The 17959-nt window shown below is 40.8% G+C and overlaps 2 protein-coding genes across 5 annotated transcripts in view; both read right to left on the reverse strand.

The window, feature by feature from the left end:
• Positions 1 to 417: 417 nt before the first annotated feature.
• On the reverse strand, positions 418 to 13719 carry nr2c1 (nuclear receptor subfamily 2, group C, member 1). 2 transcript variants are annotated; one of them, XM_053508869.1, is made up of 14 exons: positions 13581 to 13719; positions 10924 to 11021; positions 10601 to 10831; positions 10306 to 10384; positions 8671 to 8850; positions 8296 to 8443; positions 5418 to 5514; positions 4541 to 4725; positions 4290 to 4431; positions 3869 to 3990; positions 3157 to 3296; positions 2921 to 3058; positions 2316 to 2421; positions 418 to 996 (listed from the first exon to the last, which is right to left on the reverse strand). In XM_053508869.1, exons 2-14 carry the CDS (start codon positions 10975 to 10977, stop codon positions 804 to 806), a joined length of 1815 nt encoding a protein of 604 aa, XP_053364844.1. In that variant the 5' UTR covers positions 10978 to 11021; positions 13581 to 13719; the 3' UTR covers positions 418 to 803. The 2 variants fall into 2 exon arrangements, with proteins under 2 accessions (XP_053364844.1, XP_053364843.1); XM_053508868.1 differs by having other exon boundaries at positions 10924 to 11073; positions 13581 to 13704.
• A 188-nt stretch (positions 13720 to 13907) lies between these two features.
• fgd6 (FYVE, RhoGEF and PH domain containing 6) overlaps positions 13908 to 17959 on the reverse strand; it is a 40962-nt gene continuing 36910 nt past the window's right edge. For all 3 annotated transcript variants that reach the window (XM_053508867.1, XM_053508866.1, XM_053508865.1), the window contains exons 16-21: positions 17496 to 17639; positions 17290 to 17398; positions 17108 to 17202; positions 16012 to 16140; positions 15769 to 15917; positions 13908 to 15658 (exon numbers count right to left, since the gene is read on the reverse strand). In XM_053508867.1, the coding sequence (XP_053364842.1) occupies positions 15622 to 15658; positions 15769 to 15917; positions 16012 to 16140; positions 17108 to 17202; positions 17290 to 17398; positions 17496 to 17639 (663 nt within the window). In that variant the 3' untranslated portion in view covers positions 13908 to 15621. The remainder of the gene's footprint in view (positions 15659 to 15768; positions 15918 to 16011; positions 16141 to 17107; positions 17203 to 17289; positions 17399 to 17495; positions 17640 to 17959) is intronic.

Below are 17959 nucleotides of genomic sequence, written 5' to 3' on the forward strand. Positions count from 1 at the left end.
CTTAGTGGTTAACACCGTCACCTCAAACCGGAATGGGCAAGGGTGCAAACTCCAGCCTCCGGTCTGTGTGCATGGAGTTTGCGTGTTCTCCCCTCTTTTTGCTGGGTTTCTTCCAGTTACTCTGGTTTTCTCCCAAAGACATGCATTCCCAATTGCCCACAGTGAGAGTGTGTCCTGCAGTGGATTGGCACCCTGTCCAGGGTTTATTCTACTTTATGCCCAGTCCCACCCCCTGGACCTTGTACAGGATAAGCAGTATAGACAATGAAAGAATAAATGAATAAATCAGGAAGGCATGCAGTCAATTAATACCAGCACCAATACTTTAGGCATAAAATCTTTGATATTTTGTGTGTACATGTGTGTGAGAAGTGTTTCATATTTTAGTATGATTACACAGTAATGACAGGAAGTCTGTTAATATCTTCGTATAAGAGTGATATTTATTACACTTATATACACAATTCATGTACAAACGGATAGATAAAGCTTTAGTTAAGTCTTTTCACAGTTCAAGCCACTTCCTTTAACCGATCCTGCCCAAATCAAGTACTCCGGTTATCCACATCCTTTATATATGAAACAAAAAAGTGCGGTCTTACAAATGACAACACCCTCAATCTTCATCATGCACCAGCTTGAAAAACGTTGACCTTCTACACTCATGCACGGTCTAAAGGCCACGTCTTACTTTCTGCTTCTTTTTTCATCAATAAAAAGGTCACTTTTAGGGCAGCGAGATGGGGCGCAGTCAGTCAGTCAGCAGCTCGGGCTGATTGGAGTGTTTGTGGGTGGGGCTTGAATTACTCTGTGGTGGTGGTGGCGGCGGCGGCGGCGGCTGATTGGCTGTTGTAGTCGGTGGAATCCATTTTGAGGATGTAGGGGATGATGCTGTCGATTTGGACATTCCCGATGAGGCCGGCGAAGAAGAGCTCCTCGGTCACGGCCGCACTCATGAGACGCAGAGCGGGCAACCGTAGCAGCAACTTCGACAGACTGGGAAAAAGAGAAAGAGACAGACAGGGGGCAGGAGATTCAAATTACTGTGTGTCTGGAACAACACCCGAAAGTCAATTGTTCAATTAATTGTGTGACTTCTGACTTGCACTAGAAATGATCTACATAAATCCTATACATTTATTATTTGTAAATACGAGGGTTTAAAAAATAATCTGGACTCCGGTTATATTAAAATTCTGTTGCCCGTCTTACCAGTGCTTTCTGCTCAAGACTGCGGTCTCCTCACAGTCACTGCTGTGAATGTGTGAATGTGATAAAGCAGTGCAAACTAAAATGGATGCCCTACTTTTGATTTGCACGAAAGAAGAGCAGCAAGCAATGGTTTTTGTTGTGTCAGGGTGTATATAATTTGCATCTTTGCATCACAGGCAAGGAGCTGAAGTGTGAGTTTATGCTGTGTGTGTTTATCCTAAATATCCTAAAATTATCCACACTCTGGTTATAATAAAACTTTTGATGGCCTCACTGTCTTATTAGCGTTTTCCTGGTGTGAAAATGTTACATTAGTTTATTTGTAACTGCGGAGCGGCAAAAAAAATGCCCCACTTTTATACGAAAGAAGAGCAGTGTGCAGTGATTTTTTGGTGGTCTAAGGGTGTACTTGGTGCCGAAACAGCTCATGGAAGAGCATAAACAGAATCGTTTGGATATCTGCAAACAAAATGTGGACCAATAGGAAGGTGAAAGTTTCATGAGTTTCATGAGTGAGATGCTCATTGAAAGGCTGATGCCTAAACTACAAATTGAATGCAAAGGACTAATATCCCAGGGTATTGTGATGTTGCATGACGATGCACACTTCTGCTCACACTGTCAAAACTTTGTTTTGCGGTGTTAAAGCATCATCCCTATAGTCCTCATCTTGCTTCATCAGACCTTCCCCTGTTTGGTCACCTAAAAGCCTCTCTATGAGGATGCGCATTCACTCCTGATGAAGAAATTAAGACAGCAGTGCATTTGTGGCTCGCAGCTCAACCTGAATTTATTTATTTTAATAAGAGAATACCAACGCTTGTTGAAAGATGGACAAAGTGTACTGAAAAGCAAGATTTGTCTTTTTTTTTTTAAAGTCATTAAAAATACATTCTTTAGCCAGAGTGTGGATAATTTTTGACTCACTCTCGTAATTTTATTTATATTCGTATATTGATTTTTTCTACTAATAGCTAATGTATCTATTCAAGACATACGGTTCCACTTTAGTTCCAGGTTGTAAGACTACAAAACGTGGCGATGTTCAGGACTGGCTGGAAATCAGTACAAGGCCTTGTACAGACACAAAATCTATAAGTTACCGATAAGTGTCCTCTGGGTACAGCCTGCTGACGTAGTCCTGCAGCTCCATGTAAGCTTTCTCCTGAAAACGCTCAATCTGAAGAGTGCTGTCCACTCCGGCATAATCTAGCACACACAAAAACACAATCCATTAGCTCTTCATCTCATTCTCGCTTAGTTTTCTCTCCACTTTGTTACTGTACTTTTTGTGTTTTTTCCAATCTGTACTTCATTTGAGTCTGAGAGTTTAATACTCAGTTGTGTGTCAATTTTGTTTAAAATCTGAAAAATTATATATTTGTTTTAAAAAAAGAGAGAGAGATGCTTTTACTAAGAATTAAAGGTTACACTGAGCTAATACATGCCATACCTATGATACTTTACTTGAGTACTTTTGCTCCAGCAAAAATCTAAATAGTACGATGGACTATTAGGGCCAATATGAGATTTAAAAAAAAAAAAAAAAGTTGGAAGGGGTAGGGAATTTCCAAGTTTAATCTCATATTGGCCCTGATACTCCGTTAAAAATAGAAGTCTTCTGCTTTTACTTCAGTAATATTTTACCTATGGCACTTAGATAATTAGATATACTTTATTGTTACAGTAGTCTAAAGAGCTCTATTACCCGGGCTGAAAAGGACGGTGGCTTTGAGGTAGGCGTACTCATAGGCATCAGGGTTCACACGATTCATGCTGTTACAAAACTCCTGCATTCTCCAGATGTGCTCCATCACTTGCTTTACTCTCTCTGCTGAGAGTTTCTCTAAACACACACACATAAACAAACATTTAAGTCCATTATAGATTTCATGGAGATCATAGATAGGTAAACTACGAGCCCTGCCGACCTAGAGCTCTTACCTTCTTCCAGACTGCTCTGCAGATGAGTGACGATTGCACTGAGGATCATCTCCACATTCATGATGTCAGCACACTGAGCCAAGCCCAAAGCAAACAGCTCATTCCAACATGCCTTTATCAAAGCGATCCCGTTCTCTGGCCTACACAAACACACACAAAGAGAGAGAGATGATAGGGGAAGAAAGAGTGATCACAAACAGATGAACAATAGAAGTTAATGGCTTTAGTGCCTAAATTTTACCTTTATTACCCCATAATACTAAAAAAAGAAAAACAACCGTCCTGACTGCTTTTTAAATGTAAATATTTACCCATAAATATGTAACAATAAAAAAAATTATATATACACACACATTCACCAACCAGCCATGACATTAACACCAAACAACATTAACACATTAACATTGATAACCAACTATATAATTGGTGACAGGACGGGCATTTAAAGCCCGCACGGACCAAAGCCAAGCCCATCAGATACGATCCCTCAGAAAACCCAATGTGGCACAAATTGCCAAGAACAGAAAGGCTCCAGAGCACTCACGATGACAGACACTACAACGAACTGCCAGAGAAGCCAAACTCTAGGTGGTTCTAATGGTGATGGTTTTAATATTATGGCTTATCAGTATAGATTTCAAAGAACATAAAAAAAAATAAGACAAAAAGTAGATTCTTACACACTCACACGTTTTCTAACTCCAATACTCACCCGAGAGCCTGGAAAGCAGGAATGGAGCGTGCCCAGTGCATGGAAAGGAATAGCAGACGTGAAGCCGACTCACAGATATAGTTCAAATTAAGAAACTCTGGCACAGGCAAGGGCATCATCAGCTATTTACACACAAACACACATACTTCAATCAGTAACGAATAATGACACAGGCTTTAAAAATTCTACATCAGTATAGTGTCTTGCTTATGAATTTACTCTCTACACTTTTAGATTAACATCATTCTAATTCATCATAATTCTAAGACAGTTTAATCCATTTACTTTGAATAATAAAAACAGGAGGTGAACGAGAAGTTATAGGTTGACTTTTCCAAGCACCTGTACAACAAACTCTCTTATCCAGTTCCAATTCCAGCTTTGTTGTTGGTTATGTTAAAGACAGTGTGTGACATCTGACCTTAAAAGGCACGTGCATGTCAGAAAGGAGTGGTCCTTCCAGCTCCAATATGGTGGCACTCTGCTCCTCAGGAACGCTCCCCTCTACAGCGTAACTGTTCCCATCCTCTGGCTGCAGAACTTTGGCCAACGAATCAAAGGCTCTGTACAGACACACACGCACACACACACTTTACTAATGCAACAAACAGCGCTACTCTGTTCTTCTGGTTTTCTGTCCTTCCATTATAGAGATCTTGTTTGTGCTCTTACTGATGGACGACGCTGGAATTCTGTTCGTCTGCTTGGACATCGGTCACAGAGACTTCCTCTGTGCTCATGCTCTCCAGCCCTGATTGGTCGGCGCTGTTGTCCATCAACTCGCGGCTCTTGCTCATGTGGGCCAGAGACGTGACCACGTTAGCCAGCGTGCTAAGATCACCCTGAGAATCATCATTCTACAGGAAAACACAAAGAGGCACATCAGCTCATACATTAATTTCGCTAAATATAAACACACTTTCATCGCTCGGGATGATGAAGTACGGTGAGATTTTCTCACGTAAATAGCAGAATAACAGAAAACTAATAGCAGAACCAGAAACTAAAGAGGATCACCACAATTTTCTCTATTCAAAAATCTACTGTAAGCTTAAGAGCATATCAATGAAACAAACACCCTTTTTGATTTGTTTGTGCGCTAAACTATTCACACAGTGGCAGGTAGAACAGGATCTGTGGTAGGAGTGAATTGTTTGCCAAGTTTGTTTGTTTTTATAATTCTAACGAAATTCCCCCCAAAATTATTCATATTGTATCAGGATATTTATGAAGTTCGTAATACGTACAGAATCACAGTAAAAATCTAATTATGTATGGTGATATATTAGGAGGTGACTGGTGATTCCCATCACTAATAATCTGTTTAACCAGTCAGGGTCTGAGGCGTTTTTTTTTTTTTTTTTTTTCTCCATGGATTATTAACCCCAAACAAACACGACCCCAAAGTTTCAAACCAGCAACGCAAAAGAAGTTGGCTGTTTTAGGAGGAATGCAGTCTTTTATTTTGCAACCTTGTCATAAAGATAAAAAGCATGGCTTAATCACACAAGTCGGGGCTACTGCACATGAGTGTGTCTGTGTGTGTTACCTGGTCTGGTGAGGAGGGGATGAGGATTGTGTTGTCTAACTTGGACAGAGATTGCTGGATGTTTAGAAGCATGTTGGAGTTTAACACATTGGCAGATCTGTGCAGAGTAAATATGCATATGTGTTAAAAAAAACATCTGGAAAAGCTGATCTTCTAAACAAACTTATAGTTGTCAAAAAATAATGGGTGGGTAGCATCTAAAACGGTTAATGTGGGGACCTAAAGTGTGTACAAGTCCTGTTAATCAAACCGAATATTATACACATAAAATGCCATTCATCCACTGTTTTTTTTTTTTTTTTCATTTTAATGATGATAGCATGACAGAAAATCCCCCTAGAGTATTGTGCAAAAATCATTAGCCACCCATCATTTTTTAATATTCTTCTTCCTTGTATTTTTAATGCAGTCTTGAGGAATAGTTCTCCAGGCTTCCTGAATAACTTTTTGGGCCCCTTATTGTTTTTTTTTTTGTTTTGTCTATTTGTATTTTTAGTCCAGTCCCTGTACCTGGCTAGTTTCAGAAGAATGTTTTATGTGTCTCAAGCCACAGTGACCTATGAATCATTTAAACATAAAAACCATCTAACTTAAGGCATGAAGCAGTAAGAAACTGGTGCAGATGATGACAGATGATCAGGCCGGTGATTAGTATACTGGTGATGCTGAATATGATGTGATTGATACAGAAGAAAGAGGAAATGAGGATGATACATAAACAATCAAATTTTAAATTGTATCTTTAGCAAACTGTTGCAGTGAAACATTTGTTTATAATTCTTTGATCGTCTTTTGCAGCATCCCTGTAGGAGCTGGGGACATTGAATCCAAAAATTAAATGAAATCATTGAGTGGTCAATGTTCAATGTTCAATGCTTCTATTGCTTAAGCTGCAGCTGTAAACTGTGGTTTTAAGGTTCTGGGTGCCTCAAGGGGCGGTAACCCTCGAACAGCATAGTGAACACCTGTGGTTAGGGAAGCTGTCCGACTGAAAAAGGAGTCCTTCAGGAATATGTTATCCCGAGGGACGGTAGAAGCAGTTGCAAGGTACCGGCGGGCTCGAAGGACAGCAGCCGCAGCGGTAGCAGTGCCAAAGCGTCAGATGTGGGAGGAGCTTGGGGACTCCATAGAGAAGCATTTTCGGGCAGCACCATGGTGCTTCTGGAAAACCATCCAGCACCTCAGGAGGGGGAAACGGGGAACCACCCAAGCTGACCTCGACCTCGAGGTAATCGGGCGGGGAAAAGAGCACTTTGAGGAGCTCATGAACCCAACTAATTTACCCTCTGTTGCAGAGCTGGGGGATGACTGGGGGTCAGCTTTGGTCTCCCTGGGCGAGGTCACTGAGGTAGGTAAACTCCACAGTGGCAAAGCCCCAGGAATTGACGAGATCTGTCCGGAAATGTTGAAGGCTCTGAGTGTTGAGGGACTGTCTTGGTTGACACGCCTCTTTAACATTGTGTGGAAGTCCAGGATAGTGCCATGAGGGTGTGTGCCAACTATAGGGGCATTACACTACTCAGCATCCCGGGGAAAGTGTACTCCAAGTTGCTGCAAAGGAAAGTTCGACTGATTGTCGAACCACAGATTGAAGAGAAACAATGTGGATTCCGTCCTGGTCGGGGAACAGCGGACCAGCTTTTTACTCTTGCAGGAATCCTGGAGGGGGCTTGGGAATATGCCCATCCAGTCTACATGTGTTTTGAAGAAGGCATATGATCGGATCCCTCGGGATTTTCTGTGGGAGGTATTGCGGGAGTATGGCTGAGGAGATCACTTCTCAGGGCCATCCAATCCCTTTACATCCAAAGTGAGAGCTGTGTTTGGATACTCGGCAGTAAGTCAGACTGGTTTTAGTGGGTGTTGGCCTCCGTCAGGGCTGTGCCCTGTCACCAACCCTGTTTGTAATTCTCATGGACAGAATATCAAGGCGCAGCTGTGGAGAAGAGGGGATCCAGTTTGGTATGCTAAGGATTGCATCGCTGCTTTTTGCAGATGTGGTCCTGATGTCATCATCAGTCTGTGTCCTGCAGCGCTTGCTGGATCGGTTTGCAGCTGAGTGTGAAACGGCAGGAATGAGAATCAGCACCTCGAAATCTGTGGCCATGGTTCTCAGCAGGAAACTGATGGATTGTCAACTTCAGGTAGGGAGCGAGTCGTTACCCCAAGTGAAGTATCAAGTATCTCGGGGTCTTGTTTACGAGTGATAAAACATTAGAATCTGAAGTTGGCTGCAGTGGTGGTATTGCAGTCGCTTTACCGCACTGTTATTACGAAAAGAAAGTTCGTTTCATTCGTTGGAGACTCAAGGTAGAGCCGCTACTCCTTTGTGTGGAAAGGAGTCTAGTAAGGATGTCACCAGGACGCCTTCCTAGGGAGGTGTTCTTGGCACATCCAGCGGGAAGAGACCACGGGGCAGACCAAGGACTAGACGAAGAGATTATATGTGCCTCGGGATTCCCCAGTCAGAGTTAGCTGAGGTGGCTGGGGAAAGGAAAGTTTAGGTTTCCCTGCTGAAACTGCTACCCCCGCGACCCAAATTTGGATTAACGGTTAAATATGGATGGATGGATGGATCTTTAGCAAACTGTGGCAGTGAAACATTTGTTCATAATTCTTTGATCAACATAATAAAAAAAAAAAAAACATTTTAATGAGGGGTGACTCAGGACCTTTGCGTATTTATTAATGTTTTTTCCTTACTATTCCTTATATCATTTTAGTAACATTTTGGTAAGTAAAGTCAGTTAAATGTTGGCACAAATTAACATGTACAATGTAGATCCCCTTCATCACACCCTGTAGTTTATTAACTATTTTCTTCATTTACTTTTTTCATCCTTTTTTACGACCTGCACATGCCCTCAGAGACACAAACCTGGCTGTCTCCTTCTCGTTGACGAAGGTGGGCATGGCGGCTAGGGGGCTGCAGAGATTCTTGCGGATGTAGATCTTCTCGATGGAAGGGGCGCAGTTGGCCGGCTTTTCCCTCGTTGCCTCCACTGGCTTTCTCTCGCACTGCACGGCTGAGAGATGCATGAGTGACAAACTTTAATAAGAATGTACAGTGTGTTCCAATAACTTGAAGCAATAAAGTCTTGTGAAATACTGTTCATTTGTGACCTTTTTTTAATATGTAATTTGAATTAAGAATAGAGCTGTAACACTGTGCACATGTATCTGGGATGTAAGGAATTAGATGTGTGATGGTTGTGTGTGCGTGTGCACAAGAGACAAACAGAAAGACACTCACAATCCTGTTTCATGCCGAGGGCCATGCAGCGTTGCAGTCTGCAGTACTGGCAGCGGTTGCGGTGATGCTTATTGATCACACACTCCCCTGAGCCACGGCACGTGTACACGAGGTTCTTGCGGATGCTTCGCTTGAAAAAGCCTTTGCAGCCTTCGCAGCTCACGGCTCCGTAGTGACGACCTTCAGGACGAACACAGAAGCATATTAATTAATTATATAATGTAATTGTACCCTGTTTCGGTCATAATGACCATGAGTAGCTCTGAGACACTGCTGTGAGATTTTACGCTTCTTCAGAACTTTTTGTCATTTTTATAAACATTCCAAATCTCTGTAACATCGAAATACAAAACTTATTGTCTAAAATCCTAACCCCACTATACACTCTTTTAATGTCTTATTAATTTCTTATTTCATTTTAAAATAAATTTTCTAATTGGTATTTTGATTTTAAATCCTCTTGTTTCTGTTTACTTTTCTTTTTATTTCTTACAAAATCTTTTTCTATAACAGCATGCTATAGAGCAGATGTGAAGAACCCTGTACAACAAAACTGCCAAACACAGGAACACTTTCTTTCAATCACCATTATAAACAGTTGACACTGATCACATGCAATCTGCTGTACAAACAGGCTTTTTACAAACCTCTCACACCCTACTTAACGTCTACAAATACTGTATGGGATGAACAGTCAGTCATTACTTTGTACCTATATGTGACACACATAACTGTTATTTGCACTACACTTGTACTGTGTAAACAATCAAAAAAATCATATATGATACACAACACGGTTATTATGCATACACCCACAGTTCATGTACATTGCTGTCCTGTTCTCTCTCTCACACACACGCTCACTTACTTCAACACTAATAATTGACATGTTGACCATTTTAACAGCGTATAAAATGGTCCCTGTCCCTGTCTGTGAAAACCTAGCTGAATTATTTTTTTTCAACAAAAACGCTGAATCACCAACAAAAATAAAAACCTTACAGACTCATTGAGGCAGTGACTGTTTACCAGCTACATGTTAAACCTGTTATTACTTGCCATACATCTGGTAAACAGTCATTGCCAGAAAACTGCTTCTGAGGATTTGAGTCCTGAGCTATTGATCGAGTGCAGTCACAAGTCATCAGAGACTTTCTCTCGTCTCATGCAGCTAAAGGTTTTTTCCTATTGCCATCTTAGGGAGGTTTTCCTTGCCACAATCACCCTTTGCTTGCTCATCAGAAAAAAATCTGATAAATATGATTGATACATATTTCCTCACACTTTTTGAACAAGAAAATTTTGTTGCACCCCCCCCCCCCCCCCACCATATTTCTTTTTATTCTGTTAAGCTGTTTACCAACAATGACCATTTTTAAAAATGCTATGTAAATAAAACTGATTTGAACTGAATTGAATAAACAATCGCGTTACGTTATAGCCGGAATTGTTAGAGCTGCTGTTGCTCAAACATCATGCACACATTGTGCTGGATCCCATTTTCACCGCACTGTTGTATATAATATTATTATTTAAAACATTATTCCCAAACATTTCTCCTGAAATAATTTTTTTCTACGATTACTTTCAGTAATCTAATGGACGCACAGAGGGCGTGTGAGTGTTGTCACTTACCTGACGCTTTGTCTCCGCACACCACACAATACTCCACCACAGGCTTAACAGAGCTTTGTTCTGTTCCCTCTGTGACAAACTGTAAAAAGAACGACACATACGGAAACAGATATAGCATGTATGCAAAAGTTTGTGCACCCCATAATGAAAGTTCAAAGATGCAAACACAAACATTACATTTTCTATTTAATTAAAGAAGAAGGAAAAAATATATAACCACTAATTGTGGTATGTGCAAAGGTTTGTATTCCCTACCACATCAGTTCGTGTTCACATGGGTTTATCTGCCTCTTACCTGTATCTGCTGACCTGCCAGCTCAGGGGATGTGAAGAGCAGTTGATTGACAGCTGAGCCATCAGCTGAGGTCAGGATTACTTTTCCTGGTGAGCTCTCGTGCTTTAGAAGTAGCTTATCCTGATTAGGATAGTCGACATTGGCTAAAATGAACTGCTGTTTGCCGGCTCCTGTCTGATCATACGCTGTTACTATCTGGAGCTTTTGGCCTAGCTGCTGATCTGCCACGATCTGAGCCAAACACAGACACACACACAGTTGAGTTTAAGACAGCCAAGACTGGAACAGAAAATACAGAATAATTCTTATATACGGTTTATTACCTGCAGACCTCCATCTGCAGACACCAGCTGAATTCTGGGATTTTCTCCTGCCATGATGATCCCACACACTGCTTTGGCTTAAATGCACCTCCCCATCACTTACACCACAGACACACACACACACACACACACAGCCCTTAGATGCACAACCTATACAAAGACACAAGATTTGAGCTAACTTAAACAATGTAACATCCTGGCCGATTTATCATCTATACGCTAAATCAAGTTTTATACAATTTTAATGGAAGTTAAAAGATAATTAGATCACCTTATTAAAAAAAACTGAGGAGTTAAATCTGTTACACTTTCTAATTTTAGTTACAGAACAGAAGATACTTCCAGTTTTGCCTCACAGTAGTCAAAAGCTATGTTTACACAAAAAATATTTATTCTTTGTTTGATTCTTAAATTAAAGCATTTAATCAGAATGCAAAAAATATTTCTGATCACATCCACCTTTATAGATGGACCAGGTTTCATGGCTTGTGTAGTTCCATCTACAAAAACAATTGGTATTAAAGAGTCATTTCATATTGAACGCTTTTATTAAAGAGTCAAAAAAAGAGTAAAGTTTATTGCCAAGTATGTTTGCACATACAAGGAATTTGTTTTGGTGACAGAAACTTCGAGACACAAAACCATAAACATACAACATACAAAAAATAATAATGAATTAATAAAAAAAAAAAAAAAGAAAAAGGATGTGGGGCATCATAAAATAAATACCAGTGGTATTGCACATATTTCTATTGCACAGTGGTGAAAACATGGTAGAATGCCTAACAGAAAGAAACTGTTTGTGTGCCTTGCTTGTTTGGTATTCTGTAGCATTGAACTGAAGTCCAAAGATCAAAAGAGAAGATGGCTTGGATGTGAGTGGTCCAAAGTGATTTTCTGAGACCTTTTCTTCAATCTGGATAAATACAGTTATTGAAAAGGGAGCACCAATAATCCTTTCAGCACTCTGAACCGTCCTTTATATTCTTGTGATTTCTGATTTTATATCTGAGCCAACCCAGACAGTTATTGAAATGCACAAGACAGATTAAATGACAGTCAAGTACTGTGTGAGCAGCTCCTGATGCAAGATGAACCTGCTCAGCTAGAGAAGGAAATACAACCTCTGCTGGGCCTTTTAAACAATAGCGATCAAACAAATGTTATCATCCTACTTTAGGTCCTGAGAGATGGCGATGCATAGGAACCGGGATGACTCCAATGTTGCCACAGTGCTATTCATGCTCTCGCATACCTCCCTACTTTATCAGGCTGTGTAGGTCAGAGGATGAGATTGGCGCGTGCTACGTTCATAGAGATTTCGGATGTTATTTGGAGATAAAAGTAAAAGCATTTCCACCCACACAACACGAATAGAACGCGATTGATTGGGACTAAACAGCTGTGTGGCCTTAAGAAAACCATTTATCAGTGAGGCTAAAAGGCGGAAAAAAAAAATAAGGCGCATTAAGAATTAAGTTTGTTCCAGAAGAAAGTCTCTTCCAGAGTAATGCATCAGTGTCAAAAGAGATGCAGATGAAGTGATGCACCCATCATGCTTAGTGCCCACCTTACAAGCGTGCAGGAACAGTGTTATAATCTGGGATTGCTTCTGTTGGTCAGGTTCTAGTTCAACAACGTTGTGTGCCAAAAATTAGATGACTGGACCACTTAAATGTACAGACAATGCAAGCTTCCAACTTTGTGGCAACAATTTGATACTGAAGTACATGTATTTGAATACTATGTCATTGCAGGTTTGGCCAAGTACTTTTGTCCATATAGTGTATATACATATACACTAGTAATATATCACATAACAGTGTTCAATTATACATAAATCACCCAAAAGTAAATGTTTTGCTGTTGTGCATAAACAGTGTTACGTTTTTTTTTTTCTTTGCTCTTTTCTGGACTCCCAAGTTAGCTTAATTAGCATGCTGGCTAGTTAGCATAGCATTGAGTTGACGTTTAATTTAATAACTCTATTTAGTTCCAGTCCCTGTAGGTGCCTCAACCCGGGTCTACAGGAGACTACAGCAAGATCTGAGCAGAAACGTGAGACGGAAGATAAAGAAATTGTTTTTCCTGTTGGGTGAAAGGTCAACATTGAAGGGTTAAAGGACTCTGATATCGATTCCCAGCGCTGCTTCCTTCCTTCCTCTGGGATTAGCAAACACGCACCGAGAGACTTCCTCACTACGCATAAAAACTCTTGACCGAGAGTAGGAGATAATTAGATTAAATTGGATTTTATAACGCATTTTTTTTGAACGAAATGAACTAACGCTCAACACCGGAAGCGCGCGCGCTAGGAGCTGGTTTGGTTAGCTTTGGTAAGCTAGCTATCATTCAGAGGCTAAAACCGCGCTAGCTGTATACACGTAAAACGTTATACTGAAACAAATACAAGCTCGTACCATCAACGAGATCAAACAAAGCACTAAATTTAATATGTTGAAGGAGCTAATAAAATATTTTAAATGATATAAATAATAATAGAACTGTCAATTCATGTTGTTGACATGCTAATCTGCTAGCTTACAGCAGGCCAAGCTAGCCACGGCGCACTTCTATAACCGCACGGGGGGAAAAAAACGATTATGCAAGAACTCTAGACTCACATGCGTCTCATTTTAAAGGAATTCTGCGCTTACCGTAGGGCTGGATGTCTTATTCACCAGAAATCCGATGTTTTGTTGAATTTTTCCGAAATCGCCTCGCCTCTGGGAGGTCAGAGTTCGCGACCCTTCTGCGCGACGGATGCAACTGCGCATGCGCAGAACTCATGTAACGGAATAAAGTGTGCATCAAGGAAGTGTACTGAGGAATTATTCTACATTTTCCTTATTAGGATTATACTGTAATAACTTGATTACGCACTAGGTTCGTGTTTGGACTGATCAAGTTTTATTTCCTCATCTTGTGCTTTTAAATCAAGTTTTACTTGGTCAACACACAAAACACAGAGACAATTAAAAAAATTGCTGCTTAAAATGATTTATTACCTCTGGTCATTTACATCTGACACACTCAGCACATTACTTCACTGGAGTGTTTTACATGCCTTTTTTTGTTGTTGTGAGTGTTATAATCAAATGTCAGTTTTGAAGGAACGAAAAAAAGCACACGCACAAAACAATCCTGATCAGTAAGCACAGGGACGAGTGACTAAAACAGCAGGTTTAATCATAGAAATTCATCGTGCCCTAAGCTTGTGCATTTTGTTCAGTCAAATGAAAAATCTTTCCTCTGCAAACATCATAACATCAGAAGAAACAACTTAAGACGCCACAAAAAAAATCAACCTGATTTTATTCAGGTCACTGTTTTCTTTTCAAATAAACCGGGTAATAATATAGAGCCTTGCACCTCCAGGGTCTGGTTTCGATTCCCATCTCTGGTCTGTGCGCGTGGAGTTTGCATGTTCTCCTGTGCTTCCCCACACAGTCCAAAGACATGCAGATTAGACTCATTGGAGTTTCCAAATTGCCTGTAGTGTGTGAATAAGTGTGTGGGCTCGGCGAGGGATTGGCACCCCGTCCAAGGTGTACACTGCCTCGTGCCCTAAGTCTCCTGGGATAGGCTCCAGGCCCCCCATTCCCCTATATACATGATAAAGCGGTCCAGACGATGAGTGAGTGAGTGAATGGAATTACATGACTGACATGATTTCATCATAATGACAAAACGGCACAAGGTGCACAACGTTTTTCTCTAAGTCACTCTCGGGGATCACCTCACACAGCGATATGTATTACACAGTTCTTGGCTCGCTTAAAACCTGACATGTTAATTTACACAATCATTAAATTTAATCAAGGAGACTAATAAACTAACTTAAATTGTTATAAATAGACCTGCATTAATCCTGCATTATATTATCATATACAGTATATTTACATGTACATCCAGTTATGCCCAGGATCACATTTAATGTTTTTTTTTTTTTTTTTAACGGTCAGTCCTATACAAAAACAGATAAAAACATTTTTTTTAAAAAGCTTAACACAATAATTATACAATAAAAATTCTCTTACTTTTGTTTAGGGTTTCTAAAAAATACTAAGAATAATAATACAAAAAAACTACTGGCTTTTACAGTGGTATCCTACATCTCCCATAATGCACCATTGCAGACACAAACCTTGCTGCCTTGTCTTTTTACGCAAAACTAAAGGCTCTCAATATTTAGACCTGCTTGTGCGTGCCTGCATTTGACCCATGATCAAATGTAAAAAATTTTTTAAATAAAATCATTCCTGACACCCTCTTCACACTTACAGCCTTCCTCAGGTTCCCAGGACGTGAGGTTCTTGATATGTCCAGGGTATCTGGACAGTGTCACAGGATCTGACTAATTTCTGGTAATGTATAATCTCATTTAATCCCTTGAATTACACATCTAATGGCACACACGTCCAGAATGAATGCAACATGTGGCAGAATCCAGCTCAAGCTAAGAAGAGGTTAAAGGTCTTGGCATTCTTGGCATCAATGATCACAAACACCTGCTTGATTTCGCTTCAGAGAACCAGATCAATGGAAGACAGCTGGAAGACACTCCTTTGCTAGATTGCTTCTAATCACGCGTCTTTGTTCTGAACTTGAATAGGTGATTTGTGTGCTCAGGCACTGCTCCTCACTTTACTAGCAGGAAAGAAAAGACTCCTAATAAATTATTTGGATCCACATTGGTCAAAGAATCATAGCCTCCTGAAATGCCTCAATCCACCTGAAGTGAAAAAAAAAGATAAAAGTTTAACCCTGTAAGATATATTTTACTCTCATATGGTCATCATAAGTGCAGACAGTGTGTATGTACAGTACTGTATGTGCGCAGACCTCTGAGCTGTAGCGATATCTTCCGCTCTGAAGATATAATACAGTATGTTCTTGTGATAGAGTTTAAACTGCAGCTTCTTAGCTGGTCCAGACTTTTCCTCCCTCAGGAAGAAGCCCAGTAGCGGCTGGCTCTCCAGTGCTGCAACATCCTGACCAGAGACACACGGACAGACATCAGCACCAGACAACTCAGGCTCGTATGCAAAACACAGCCTGATTAGCAAATCCTGCCGAAATATGTACCTCACTAGCGGCGTAGGTGTAAAGGACTTTATTCTTGATGACGAACCACAGGCGTTTCCACGGTTTTTTGTAGCCTTTCGATCTCTGTAGATATCCACTCATCGAGGAATTCTCAGTGTTAGCGGAAACCTGTCAGAGAAAATGGTGTCAAGGTGCCGCAGATGTATTGGGAACCTAATGATATTTCCTAAACCTGCTAACAAATATTTTTGATGATAAAGTCTCCATACACAGAATACTTTTACACTTTTAAGGAAAAAGGTTTTCCTTTAAAAAAAAAAAAAAAAAAAAAAAAATTAGCTTCTACTGTACAGTGCATGGCCAAAAAAAAAAAAGCAGAAACAATTTGTGGGCTCCCGAGTGGCACAAGTGGAGCCCTATCATCCGGAGATCGCCAGTTCCATTCTGTAGCCTCTCTCAGCAGGGGGCCTGGAGAGAGCTGATTGGCTGAGCTCTCTCAGCGGGGTTGGATGGGAGGCAGTTAACACTCTCACATCAATCACAGCTCTACGGCCAGTCAGGGGCATCTGTAAACTCACGCAAGTGGCAGGAGCGGATAACGCTGTCCTCCGTGTGTGTTACGCCGTCCCCAACGGTGCATGAGTGAGCTGTTTGAAAAAATGTGGTAGGCTGTGATTGTCTTCGGCCCTCCCTGACTGACTGGTAGTAGTAGCCTTAATCTGGGAACGCCCTAGTGATGGAGGTATTAGATACAACTAAATTAGGGAGAAAACCAGGAACAAAAACAAAAACAAATCCTAAATGGAGAGCACTTAAACACTTGAAGTTGCATGGTAAAAATCCCCAATAGTAATAGCGAAAATATGAGCATTTCCACTCCCACTCTCTTACTCCCATAAGAGCATTTCCACTCTTGTTTTGGTTCATACACAAGTCTTAAAAAGTTGTGCAGAAGTGTTCTGGCAATTCATCAAATATACTGTAAAACCCGATGCCAACCATACGACCGGTCCACGTATTTGGACCACATGTTGGCCAGCACAAGATCTTTGCATTCATGTGGCGTATATCTGCAAGAACAATCTGCTAGTACACATAGTTCATGTACAATAATTAGGATCATTATAAATGTGACCTCTTTCAGTGCTGAGGGAATCTTCTTTTGTTTCCTAGAGAAGGAGAACGCTGAGCTGCGGCCGGTGGGTGAAACGGCCACCTCCGACTGCTCACCTGAGACAGAATCAGACACAGAGATCAGTCAGGCAAGACACGAATTTCAGCATTGCAATCCTCGAAGTCGGAAGAGAAAGCTGAAACCTTTATCTTTCTGCTGTAGTTTGACGTAACACTGATCACACACGCGCGCTAGCTGATTCTTCAGGTACTCCAGGTAGTATTTGTTAGACGAACACGCCTGGCACACAACCTGCAAATAAAAAAAGGAAACAATTTGTAACCCACATACAGTTTTTTTTACTTTATTTTTCTAAACAGAATTTTTCCCCCATGTATGTGTTCCAGACCTTGCCGCAGGCCCTGCAGTGGTGGCGTCTCCAGGTGAGGGTGAACTCGCAGGTACAGATCATACACATGGTGGTGCGGAGGTCTGGGATCCAGATAGGAGCTTTAGAACCCAGGGGAGAATCATCAGCTGAGACTTCTTCAGACTGGATTCAACAGGAAAACATAATTTCATTAGTGTAAATTATGACGTGATGTCAACGAGTCATTTGTCTTTTTTTTTTTTACCCGTCTATACAGTGTCGGAGTTCAAATTAATTTGCACTGAAAAGAAAAACAACTGTACTAAGATTTACATCATTTCTGGCTCTTATAGATTGAACTAAATCTCTTTTAACTCATGGGGAGATGAGGCGGAGCCAATGTCTGAGCTGGAAAAGCATACCTAAATCCTGGAATAAAGCATTTAGTCCGGGACTAAATGCTAAGCTGGTTGACCACAGCCTGGAGTTCTAAGTTCCAGCTT

This window comes from Clarias gariepinus, chromosome 12, assembly GCF_024256425.1.
Source record: "Clarias gariepinus isolate MV-2021 ecotype Netherlands chromosome 12, CGAR_prim_01v2, whole genome shotgun sequence".
Lineage (NCBI taxonomy): Eukaryota > Metazoa > Chordata > Actinopteri > Siluriformes > Clariidae > Clarias > Clarias gariepinus.

Coding starts and splice junctions, on each gene's coding strand:
- nr2c1 (XM_053508869.1), bottom strand. CDS start 10,977: ATGGCAGGAGAAAATCCCAGAATTCAGCTGGTGTCTGCAGATGGAGGT. Junction 10,385..10,600: donor TGGCAGGTCAGCAGATACAG/GTAAGAGGCAGA, acceptor TTCTTTTTACAG/TTTGTCACAGAGGGAACAGA. Junction 3,059..3,156: donor GCAGAGCAGTCTGGAAGAAG/GTAAGAGCTCTA, acceptor GTGTGTGTTTAG/AGAAACTCTCAGCAGAGAGA.